This window comes from Salvia splendens, chromosome 19 (assembly GCF_004379255.2).
Source record: "Salvia splendens isolate huo1 chromosome 19, SspV2, whole genome shotgun sequence".
Classification (NCBI taxonomy): Eukaryota; Viridiplantae; Streptophyta; class Magnoliopsida; order Lamiales; family Lamiaceae; genus Salvia; species Salvia splendens.
The window spans coordinates 21,467,080-21,480,730 of record NC_056050.1 but is presented as its reverse complement, the minus strand read 5'-3'; the positions used below and the strand labels follow the sequence as shown (position 1 = coordinate 21,480,730).

Below are 13,651 nucleotides of genomic sequence, written 5' to 3'. Positions count from 1 at the left end.
AATTCAATTATCATATAGTATTATTCAACCACACACCATTCTGCTTCAAGAATTCTTCACCTTGCAACTAAAAGTCTATAAATCACTAGTGAAATTAGAGAAGAAAATATACCTGTACAAAATGTAATGCACCTAGTACTATTACTATTAACCCTAACAAAATCAACCTTAATTTTCCATGGAGATTCCAATGGCACCAACCTTTGTATTTCAAATATTAGTAACCCCCAAAATTCTCCTATTTTCTTACATCCCGTTTTTGCTCTTGTTAGAGTCCATCCCGCAATCTCTGTCAAACCCCATCGGGCACTAAGGGTCGGGCATGGCCCGTCCCTTCCAGCCCCCACCGCACATAGATAGATTAGCCGGACACTCGATGACCTAAAAAGGGAAGAAACTCGGCAAGTATTTGGACTATAGGTGTTTTTGCATGAAACTCGGGGAGTATTTGGACTGTGAGATGGTTTCCTTCCAAGAGCCCTCGATGTCAGCAGCAATATTCTTGGCATCAATGGATGCCCCGAGAAGGCCGCGTTTGGTGAACCCGACCGCGTATAGTCCACACTCGCCTTTCCAGCAATTGGGAAATGGCCTTTTTGGGAGCCCATCTTTCTCACAAAACATCTCACTTTTCTAAGGAGGGGAGAGAGAAACCAATTCAGCCAAACATGCCTTTTCCTCTTTAGTACTTCAAAGTTATGAATGCATTACAGATTTAAGGAAATCTATGTCATATAATAAAAGAAAGGCAAGCCACTATACCTTTAGCCAACATGGCACATTGCTTTTGTGACCAGTTGCTAGGATTATTGCATCATAATTTTCCACTCTTCCATCCACAAATTCGGCTGATTTGTACCTTAGCCTTTTAATCCCTGGGCGTATCTATTCACAAATTCAATTGATTACAATTAACTTAAAAAAGAAAAAAAATGTTTGGACATAAGTGGTGTGACAAGATTAAGTAGTGATTTGATTTGATGCATAGTAATTGTACCTTGATGTCTCCACTTTTGATCTTGTCAAGGGTTCCCACGTCCAAAACCGGGGTTTTCCCGGATAGACTCTTGAGCTTGAGAGGCCCTACCTTGGGCCTGTCGAGCCCATACCGGGCCGTGTCGCCTAATAAGATCCATGACGAGACGAGCAAAAACCGGTCGACAATGTTTATAGGCAGCCACTTTAGTAGCCACATGGACAGCCCGAAAGTCGATCTCCCCAGCATCTCTCTTGGTAGAATGTGCACCTAAATTAATCAACTAAGCCCATGTAAAAAAGTTGTACTAATTAAATACTACAATAACGGGGCTCAATTAAAGAAAAAAGATAAAGGGAAATTATTAATCTTAGAAATATTGAATAAAATCTCTAGCTCGTTAACTCATTGTTGTTACACCCATTCTCTCATTAAAGTAATACAAAATCTCGAAACCCTTATACTAGCCATTGTTGCGCATGCTTGAGTATCCCAAGAAAGTGCTTAACATCAAGATTTTTAAGGATGTTTTCCCCCTTTTTTATCCTTCTTGCGTTACTAAATTTTGTTAAAAAAACCTTTCGAACTTGAACTACTGTTATATACTACATCCCAAAAGCATCTGAAAAGAACACTAAAAAAAACCGAGCAAACAATTCCGAGCATGAGAAAAGTTAGCCAGTGTGATTGAAAAATTGTGCACTTTAATTCTCGGTAAACAGTGTTTCTTTTTTGTAGTAGAAAAGGAAGAGATCAGATCCTTCCTTCCTTTTCTTTGTAATACCATTCCAACTCAAATTAAAATATAAAAACCTCTGCACCATATTTTCTTACCTCAATCCCCCCAAAAAAGAAAAAAAGAAATACTTAGGGTTTACCCAAAAAGAGAAAAAACACATAACTTCAATATGAAGCCACACCAATCCTCCCATGCACAAAAAAAAAAAATGAATCCAAAAAAAAGAAAAACACACAATCACACACAGTGGAAGGTGTAATTTATTTTATTTCTAAAAAAAGAAGAATAGAAAGAACTCACTGTATCCCTAACCACAAGAGAAGGGCTTGCATTGTGATTGCAGAGATCCAAGCAAACCTCCATCCCGGAATTCCCGCAGCCGACGACGAGCACTCTCCTCCCTTCATAAACATCCCCGCTCTTGTAGCCGCTGGTGTGCACCACGCCCCCAAACTCTCTAAGCCCCTCCATCTCCGGCACCACCGCCTCCGCATTCTCCCCCGTCGCCACAATCAGCCACCTGCACACATACTCCGCCGCCGCTGCAGTTTTAACTCTCCACATCTCCAGCTTCTCATCGTACTCGGCCCTCTCCACCGCCTGCCCGAACACCGGCCTGATTCCAAACCTCTCCGCGTAGGCTTCCAGATACTGGACGAACTGGCGCTTGTCGGGATAGGTTGGGAAGTGAGACGGGAACGGCATGAGAGGGAGCTCGCAGAATTGTTTTGGGAGGTGGAGTTTTAAGCGGTCGTAGGTTTTGAGCTGCCATAGAGACGCGATGCAGTTGGATCGCTCCAGGATTAGCGAAGGGACGCCTCTTTCTTTGAGGCACGCCGCGGCGGCTAGGCCTGAGGGGCCTGCGCCGACGATGACTGGGCCCGCGATAACCCTAGGCCGAGGCTGCATCTCTTTTAAATAATCAATTTCCATGTGATTAAATGGAGATTATGAGAGAGAGAGCATGATGATGTTGATAGGATGGGAGAAGGGATAAGTAATCGGGGAGAGATATGGATTACTTCTTATCCACTACTCGTGATTGAGTTGGATTTGAATCTTTGTTTTTTTGAATTCAAGATTAAATACCACTTCAAACAAAGATATCTACTATTCACTTTGTTCATGGAAATTACATGTGTCTATATAGAGAGAGAGAGAGAGTCAGAGAGGGTTGATTTGAAGGTGTGAGAAGTTTGGAGTCGAGTTTCGATCTACAAGTATATATAGTGTATGTAGTGTGTGTGTGTGGAGATCAAACTGAGATTAACTTTGATAGCACCTTTTTAGCTTGATTAATTGGATTTAATATAGTGGAGTAAGTACTACTCCTTCCGTGTCTAGTTTTGTCATTTTGGTCCGTCCGTGAAAAGTTGTCCACTTTGTTTTTTTCTATTTTTTAGTAAATGGACCTCACTTTCCACTAACTCTTTACACTCACATTCTATTATAAAACTAATATATAAATGTGAGACTTTTATTCCACTAACTTTTTCAACTCATTTTTCTTTCATATTTCTTAAAACTCGTGTTGAGTCAAACTTGGACAATATTTCATGGACAGAGGGAAGGGGGTATTTTATTTAACATTTAAAACAACGTTCATTCACTACAACAAAAAGAACGGTTAAGAACATTTTTATTCCTATTAAGAACGATAATTTGTGTGTCTATACCAACAATGCTTCATAAAGTGTTTTTATTGTCGGTGTCCTAACTAAAATTAAAGGACACAAATAGAAGAGTCCTAAAAAGCAAAAGATTAAGATAATTTGTACTAAACTTAGGGACACTTTCTTTTGCGTCCTAAATTTATAGTACTAATAATTTTTTAAAAATTTCAAATGCTACTCCCTCTGTCCCGCTCTAAGTGGAGCATTTCTTTTCGGCAGAGGATTTTGTGTAGTGTTATTTTGTGAGTTAAGTGGAGAGAATAAAGTAAGAAAATGAGAAAAAAGTAAAAAGAGTGATATTGCCATGTTTAGAAATGTGTCATTTAGAGTGAGACATCCCATAAGGAAAATGTGGCACTTAGCGTGAGAGAGATGGAGTATTATTTGCGTCTGAATATTTATATCCTTATACTATACGTAAATTCTTTTAGTGTTGGAAATTTGGAATGAGATCTTTCGAGTTTGGACTTTGGACTGAACGTACTGATTACTAATCTATGGTAATATTTTTATATTTTGAATGGTGATTATTTGGGTACTTTGCTTTGTGTTAGTATATGAATTTGAATGATAACTATAGCAACAAACGTTTAATTAACTAGTTCCTGCCAATTTTCACTCTTTTTAAAACCGGTGTTTCACCCTACCAAGATAATTATCTGAACTTCTCAAGCTCAACTCATGAGTAAGAGTAATTGATTAGCAACACAGAAACAATTATAATAATATCAAGCATTACTTTAGTTCTATTAATTAACCATTTGGTATGGTACTAATTGGATTTGTGATTGTGATAGCTTAATTACCATAGGAAAGTGGGGAGATTGCGAATTCAAATTCATTATATATGATGACGGGTTCGACCGAAAGTATAGAACAGTGCCTTTCTAGTGAAGCCTATTAGATTAATTACACTTTTTAATGTTATTTTACTCATGAGTAGTAGTAGGGGTGTCCAAACGGATATTGGGTATTAGATATTTCTCGATCCGGCTTAGAAATAATCGGGTATCGGGTACTGCTAAAAATTTTTAGATGCCAAAAAACCTTGCACACCAAAATTGGCACAAATTCGATTACCTACTAAGCTCGAAAGTACTAATGTATTATATTTAATGCATTGCTAATAAAGGTTTATACTTTTAATTAATATATCATCAATGCCAAACCAATATATTTTCCTAAATATACATATGTAGGAGTATATGATTCGGGGTGGGTTAGTTTAGTAAATGTTGGTATTAAAAAGCCAATTGTTTAGGCCTCTTGAGAATACCATGAGTCAATGAAGTCCACTTTTTTCTAGAATAAAATCATTTTTACCTATCTCTATTGATTGTTCTATGCTGTTCTCTCTTTATTTTTCACATATAAGTCTAGAATATTTTTGTGTAGTTTGTTGGATGACACATTATTCCATCATACATATATTGGTGCTATGTACGAAAAAAAGATGGACACGCTTCCAAAATTGATTAATTTTCTTGTCATTTTTATAACCATTATTATGTAAAGTTTTCAACTATATAGTACGATTGGATCATACCAAATATCTCGGAGATAAAGATTACTCTTCTGCTCATTTTCCTAAATTTTTGAATATTACATATAAGAGTAGTGATCTATGGCAAACACCCCTTAACCAAATAACTAGAGAACAAATCATAGCCACATGATCAAAAAAATCAAGGGCTAGTATTAATTTTTGAATTTAAGGAGAAATTAGTTCCCTCAATTACAAATTTACTCCATAATAACAAGGCGGGGGTATTATGGTCATTGCATAGCCAAAATCAGGTTTGGAGAAGAGTGGCGACGAGCTTGCCGGCGGGGGATGCAGCGGAGGTTGGGGAGGGAGAGGTATTCGAGGAGGACGTGGCAGCGGAGGACATCGGCGAGGTTGGGGGAGGAGGGGGCGCGGAGGAGGGGGTTGGGGACGGCGAGGAGGGGGGCCTCTGTATTTGCCACGACTTTCACTTCAGCTGCCGATAGTCTTGCTGAGAAACCAGAGAAAACGTGGTTATAGTGATGGAGAAGACGTGACTGGAGCTCGACATTGGCTGCCAAAAATGAATATTGACTAATATTGTTGATTTGTGGGTCGATTTGGACGATGTACGTCTCTAGAGTTTCTTCAGCTTTTACAAAATTGAATAAGTAGATCACAAGTAGAAAACATGGGAATCTCATACTTGTAAACTGCTTGCAATTATTATTTTAGTGGAAGAAGAGATGAAGCATATATAGAAGCTGATGATGATGACCATATAACAAGACTGAAGTAAAATTATGCTAAGAGTGATGTGTTTTGTAAATAAAAGTGAAGTAAAATCATGCTAAGAGTGATGTGTTTTATAAACAACAATGAAGTAAAATCATAATAAGAGTGATGTTTTTTGTAAACATGAATGAAGTAAAATCAGAATAAGAGTGATGTGTTTTGTAAACAAGAGTGAAGTAAAATCAGAATAAGAGTGATGTGTTTTGTTAACAAGAGTGAAGTAAAATCAGAATAAGAGTGATGTGTTTTGTTAACAAGAGTGAAGTAAAATCAGAATAAGAGTGATGTGTTTTGTAAACAAGAGTGAAGTAAAATCAGAATAAGAGTGATGTGTTTTGTTAACAAGAGTTGAGTAAAATCACAATAAGAGTGATGTGTTTTGTGAACAAGAGTGGAGTAAAATCAGAATAAGAGTGATGTGTTTTGTGAATAAGAGTGAAGTAAAATCCGAATAAGAGTGATGTGTTTTGTGAACAAGATTGAAGTAAAATCAGAATAAGAGTGATGTGTTTTGTGAACAAGAGTGAAGTAAAATCCGAATAAGAGTGAAGTGTTTTGTGAACAAGAGTGAAGTAAAATCAGAGTAAGAGTGATGTGTTTTGTGAACAAGAGTGAAGTAAAATCAGAGTAAGAGTGATGTGTTTTGTGAACAAGAGTGAAGTAAAATTAGAATAAGAGTGATGTGTTTTGTGAACAAGAGTGAAATAAAATCAGAATAAGAGTGATGTGTTTGTGAACAAGAGTGAAGTAAAATCAGACAGAGATAAGCATCATTTCACTCAACAAACTGAAACAACTCAGAGAGAATGGAGAGAGCAATTAACAGACAGAGAGTTCTGGTGGAGCATTTGCAGCCCACTTCCAACTCTCGCCATAGCACTGAATCTTCTCTCTGCGTGAGTTTACATTCTTCACTTGCTGTTCGATTCAATTCCTCTGTGATCGCAATCAATTTAGGTGGAATATTTTATGTTTTTTCGGATGTGAGCTTCAATTGAGGTGTGTTGATTTGAATTGAATTGCCGTGATTATACTCGGATCGGTGGCATCGCCAACTTTCTCTTTCAGTGAAATCGCCGTATCGTGATTGATGTATTGCTTTGCAGTGAAAATTTGGAAGGCGGCGACTCCCCCGGTGAATTTGGATGGAGATTTGGAAGGAAATTTGAAAATCCGGAAGTAAATGAAACAGCTGATTTTGAATTTCATAAGGTACTTTCCAAAAATACCCTTGGCCAATTTTATATTATTAAAATAAATAATATTTGTTCCATTAAGATGTGTGGCTGAGATTTGTTCTCTAGTTATACACTTAAGATTAGTTATATCTTGATCACTAACCTTACATATAATATATACTTTCGTATACATACAACCCATTTGTCTTATATACTTAATTCATAGGGCAGCCGCCAAATTTTACGTGATTAATTAATCTTCATGGAGTAAACGAAAATGACTAAACAAATAACAAAGCATTTTATTTTTAAAAAATGCGTTTATAGTGGTCCATGCACAAAAAGTTTTGTATGGTCATGTTTCAGATATATATTTTTAAAATTTTATTTATATTTCAGATATATATTTTTAAAATTTTATTTATATATTCCTTTCGTCCCATAAAAATATGAGCAATTAATATGACACATGAATTAAGATAAAATTGTTAAAGTAAGAGAGAGGAGGAGAAGGGTAGTTAAAGTAATGTTAGTGGAACCCACATTATTAGTGTTTAATGGTGATATAAATAGTAAATAAGTTGATGTATATGGGTAATAAATTGTGATAACTTTCCTAAAATAGAATGCACATATTTTTGTGGGACGAACGAAAATAGAAAGTGCACATATTTTTATGTGACGAGGGGAGTACGAGATATAGGAAACAAAATATTGAGGATTAATGAAAATTAATATTGAAAAATTATTTTAAATATTTTAAACACAACTAACAAAAATTAGTTTTAGGTTTTATATTTATTCTCATATAGTGTTATTCTATAATACGTTAAATGCATACTGTATAAATTTGAGGGCAAGTGCATCATAAAAGAGCGGTTTCCTAGTTAAGTAACAAACCTACAATAGAATGAGATAAGTCAAAAAAGCTAATACCAAAACTAGTTATATTTTTTTGTTTTTTCCTGTTATTTTGGAACTAGGTTTTGGGAGAATCTAGATTGCCTATGGTTAAAGGCCTATAGAGTAGCTATGTACATATCTCTTCCCTAGCTATTTTTGCAATACTCACGTATATATGTATGTATAATGTGTGTGCGTGTGTGTGTGACGGAATTGCAAATTAGAAAGAAATAGAGTTTGTGAAGGTGAAAGAATATTGTTTGGGTGTGAGGCCCACATGGATATTGGTGTTGCTAGCCACTCATTTGATATGTTGTTCAAACAAATTTTTAAAACGAAATGGCTTAAATTAAAGGTGTCTTGGTTGACAGGGGGCCATGTTTGAAGGCTCCTTCCATCCACCCCTAGCTCAAATTTATTATGATGGTCCTTCTCAACTCTTGAGTGCCTTACGATATACTATTAGCAAGATCAATATAAATAATGCATACGTATTTGATTTTGAGGCCTACCATTTAGTGAGCATTTTAGTAAACCCCCAAAAGTTTTGGCTATAACGCTCACAAAATTCTGTGAGCATCGTTATTCACTAAAAGCGAGTATTATTGTACATGTATTCGCGAAAAACCTAGTTGCAAAGTTGGGATATGGAATTTGGTGAGGATAGTTGCCAAATTTAGGGTTTAGAATGTTTGTATTTTTATAATTATTTAGAATGTTTGAATTTAGTGAGTATTGGTGCTCACTAACCAACGTAGAAGTACTTGTAGTCTCTTCCTAATCCAATTCAATGTTATAGCATACTTGTGTCATTGATGAAGTGATTTTAGAATCGACACTACAATTGTTCATGATAGATTTTAATCATCTGTCTAAGTGGTGAATTTTGGTAAGTAACATCTACAAGGAACCGACTAAAAGATTCTCTTTAACCATATTGACCAGTTTACAATGTAAAATGAGGGCATGTTTGTTCAATTATTTATTATTTTTATGCATTTCATTAATAATGATGATAATAATAATAATATTAATAATAATATTAATAATAATTATTGAGAAATAAGCATTATTTAATACTCTATCCGTAAGTGAATAAGAGACACATTTCTTTCCGGCACGGGTTTTAAAAATTAGGAAAACTAAGTGAAAAAAGTTAATGGAATATGAGTCTTACTTATATATATATATATATTTATTAAATGAAATGTGAGTGAAACGAGTTAGTGGAATGTGAGAGTACAATTTTTTTTTTACTTTTTTGGTTTTTTTGGTTGTTGTCTCTTTGCTTTAATTGTTGCGTTAGGACCAATGTTTTAAAAACCGGACCGGACTGGCCGGTTCGACCGGTCGGACCGCGAACCGGTAGGTAGTCCGGTCCAGTTCACCCCTTTAAACCACTACTGCATTGAACCGTCGTGAACTGGTGGAACCGGCCGGTCGGACCGGTTGGACCGTGAACCGGAAACCGGTTTTCTATTTTTTTTTCAAATTTTTTTAAAATTTGTTGTTAGTAGAGGTTGAACTCATGACCTCTCTTCTAGTTAAGAAAACATGTACCACTCCACCACATGGGCTCATTGAACAATTTGAACATTAAATATTTTTATACATTAACCATTAATTTTATCTACAAAAACTAATAATTTATTTTAATTTTATTATTCTTTAATATAATTGTTAATTATAATATATATAATTATCATCCTTTATATTTTAATGATGCTCTACTTACCACCTATATTATTATTAGTACCATATAAAATTCATTATTTACTATAAATAAATTTTTTATATTACATACTTAATTTATATACCCTAACTATTGACATTAATAAATAATCTTATCTAAACTAATTAATAAGTACTTAATTCGTATTTAATTATATATTATTTTACGAAATAAATTTTCTTAAATTAATATAAACATTATCTATTTTAATACATGAAATATTAAATTTTTTATCTAGACTAACTAATATTAAATATATATATCGGAATATATTTACTAAATTTTAATATTATTTATATTTATACATCACTAATTATCTATAAGGTTTAATGTTTTGTGATATATTATTAATTGTAAATCATTTACTAAATTTAATATATTTTTATATATATTTGCAACAGTAAAACGGTTAGACCGGTGGTTCGACCCGTTGGACTGGTTGAACCGTGAACCAGTAACGTCACCGGTTCGCTTGCCGGTCCGGTTTTTAAAACATTGGTTAGGACTTAGGAGTGGTTTCCTCTTTATCCTTTGTGGTTTGAATTTGTTGGATTGTTTGGAAGTTTTTCGCTCTGTCACTTGTTGATTTGAGCTTTCGTTATTATAAAAATATTACTTTGTGGTAGATCATAATTAAATTTATAGCGCTAAGGCAATCAAATTATTTGCATTTTAAATCCACCCACTAATTAGGGATATGCACACATTATCCTTTATCAGCAGCATTTAAGCTTTATGCAAAACCCATAACAAAATCTTACAATGGAATTAGGAATGTATTATATAGTTTCCACAACCTATTTTATAACGAATTTTTAAGTCAATATAATGATGATAGAATATATAAGCATTAGATACATAAGTACTAACAGTAGACTCAATATTTAAGCATAGGAATTTATGATTAAAAAAAATAAAGGTAAGACGTGAAAGCTTAGAATCTTCATTGAAGTACTAAACAAGACAGAGTATCATGAGAAGACCCACGCTTATTATGAGCTTTTTCATGCAGAAGCACCACCTGACTGAAACATGCAATGAATTTTTTATAATTATTATGTCTGGATAAAATTAGGTTTTATATGAAGTACTAAGAAAGTAAAATAAAAATATATGTATATAAAAATAATTAAATAATATTATTATTTTAATGGATCACCTAGACTCAACTCAAAATTATCAAGTTTCTAGCTGGTCAACTCAATTAAGACACGAATCCAATAAAATTTGATCCAAATCTATTAATTTTGTGTTAACGAAAATTGTTGCCCTAATTTTATGTCAAGCATTTATTTGTCTTTGCAGAAATTAAAAATCGCTGTAAATTGCAATTTTCTGCCTCGGCCGACGCGGCCAACCCTACCAAAGGGAAAAGAAAAAGGGAATGAAGAAAAAATCTGTTGTGGGGATAGATTTATGAACAACCACTAACAATTGTGGTAATTAATGGGCACTGAGGCATGTGTCTCTTGTGTGTGCCATGTCCTACTTTGTGTGTGTGTTTGTTTTTTCAATTTTTAGTACACATTCACTCAGATTAAACACATAAAGTGAGTATATATCATCGCTGGATTGAGGAGCTTGTTCCATTTGTTCGAGTGTTTTTAGGTCAAATATGTAATCCCTCTCTTCTTGATTTGACATGTGTATTAGGAATTTTTTTGACTTTACATAGGAAATGAGTGAAAAAGTTAATGGAACATGAGTCTCATTTTTATAAATTAATTTTATATTCTCTTTGTTCCCTATTAATTGTTCATTTTGGTTTCGGCACGAGTTTTAAGAAATGTAAATAAAAGTGGATTGAAAAAGGTAGTGGAATATGAATTCCACTTTTGTATATTAATTTTATAATAAAATGTGAGTGGAATGAGTTAGTGGAATGTGAGACCTACTTATCATTTAGAGTATCCACAACAATGTGGCATAGCCACAGAAGAAGACAAGGCACAACCAGAATAACTTGTCCACATCCACAAAAACTTGTCCAGCCTAATAGTAGTGGACACGCCATAGCCACAAATCACATTATTTTATCAATTGTTATATTTTTATTCAATTAGAATAAAAATTATCGGACGATAATAATTAGAAAAAATACATAATTTAATTTTAAAAAAAATTAAAACCAACCCTTTGTTGTATTATAAAAATGGGAAAATTATACAGCGAAAATTATCGACATCACACAAACAACATCGCCTCGCATATCACGATATGCCCGCTCCCCCACGTGTCCAGATCTCTTCAACCAAATCGGCCTGGATTTGGGTATGTGTTGTTTCCCTGCGCATATCGGTGAACCATTGGATCAAGTATTGATTACTACGTGGTACTAGGGCTAACAATTTTTGGCACAACACGAACCCGCAAAAAATTAATGGGTACGTGTCAAGGCTTATTGGGTTCGTGTCCTTATCATGTCGACACGATAACGATACGAAAACTTCGTGTGGTGTTCGTGTTACACGTTAAGAAATAATATTAATATATATATATAATATTATTTTTTATTTATTTTAAAATTTTAAATTTTAAAATTTAATATTAGAAATAATATTAATATATTATAATATTATTATTATAGTGTCGTTATTGTGTCGTGTCATATATGTGTTGTTATCGTATCGTGTTGATCCGAAGTGGTTCGTGCAGTTAATGGGTTCGTGTTCATGTTCGTGTCTGAGGGTAGCGGGTCATGTTCGTGTTCGTGTTTGGAGTTTTCTTAACGGGTCGTGTTCGTGTTTGTTGTTTTCATGTTGTGTCGTGTCGTTATCGTGTCGACATGATAACGACACAATACGCACGATTTGCTACCCCTACGTGGTACAACCATCTGCAGGGGCGCGGTGGCAACACCGTGACTTGAACTAGTACCATCGTCCGATGCCCAGCGCTCTGTAACAAATCCTTCATCATCTATTATCATGTTATGCAATATGATACATGCATACATGATATCAACGACATCATTTTCGTGCCAAACTTGTGCCCATCACCGTATAATGGCCCATCGCGCTTGGAGCACACCAAAAGTTCACTAAATATCCTTCCTAGCACCCTCTTGACGTCTCGCAAAATAGGATTTCTTCAGACGAACCTGATGCCGGATTGTCTTGACAAATACGGGCCAACAAGGATATATCCCATCTGCCAAATAGTATGCCATGTTGTACTGCGTGTCATAAGCTACGAATCTGACCTCCGGACCCTCACCCCGGCACTCGTCATTGAAGAGATGTGACGACTGCAAAACGTTGATGTCGTTGTTCGACCCTGTGACACCGAAATCCGCATGCCAGATCCGCAACCGTTAGTCAGCAATGGCTTCTAGGATCATCGATGGGTGTCTGCTTTTGAATCTAGTAGTGAACTGCCCTTTCCAAGCCACAGGACAGTCCTCCACTCCCAGTGCATGTAATCGATGATGCCCGTCATCCATGAAAATCCGTGCACCCTCCCGTGCATATCTAGAGCAGTATCTGGCTGTCCTCGGCGATTGGCTTTCGTAGATACTCTGGCCCGAAGATGTCCTGGATGCCCCTACAAAACTGCCTCCAAACCTCTAGGCTAGTCGTCTCACTCATCTGTAAGTATTCGTCGAACATGTCAGTCGGCCCGGCATAGGAAAACTGCCTAATTGTAGCAGTGCACTTCTGAAATGTCGACAGTCCAATCTGGCCGCTGGCATCACGTCAAAGGGTGAAGCACTTGTACCGCCTCGCCAATGACGTCGCTATATTGATGAAGAGTCGTTGCGACATTTTGAAATGCCGACGGAAAATCTCTGGCGGATAACGGGGGTTATCACCAAAGTTGTCATCCATCAGCCGTTGGTTAGCCCCGGGATGGTCACGTCGAATTGTCCGTCGATGATGGATCGGACGAGGGACCGCCGCCGCCGCCTCCCACTCCGCTTCCTCCTCAGCTTCTCGCTGCACCTCTTCAACCACCGCATCAAACGCCTCATCAATCAATTGTTGATAATCGACGTTATCCATTTTTTTAAAGTGGAATAGAGAAAAAATTAGAACAGTGGAGATTGGAATGGTGTGAAAATAATGAGGGGAATGGGTTAATTTATAGGAGAAAAAACCGGAAAAAAAAAATTTGTTTCCTGCGCCGCCGTGGACGGTCCCACCGTCGCTGCCTTGCCGACTACGCGGCTC

At 35.9% G+C, this 13,651-nt stretch overlaps 1 protein-coding gene across 1 annotated transcript; it reads right to left on the bottom strand.

Annotated features, from left to right (window-relative positions):
• Positions 1-2,894, bottom strand: LOC121778553 (indole-3-pyruvate monooxygenase YUCCA6-like). The gene is made up of 4 exons (XM_042175926.1): positions 2,016-2,894; positions 998-1,246; positions 763-885; positions 1-633 (listed from the first exon to the last, which is right to left on the bottom strand). Exons 1-4 carry the CDS (start codon positions 2,646-2,648, stop codon positions 415-417), a joined length of 1,224 nt encoding a protein of 407 aa, XP_042031860.1. The 5' UTR covers positions 2,649-2,894; the 3' UTR covers positions 1-414.
• Between the last annotated feature and the right edge of the window lie 10,757 nt (positions 2,895-13,651).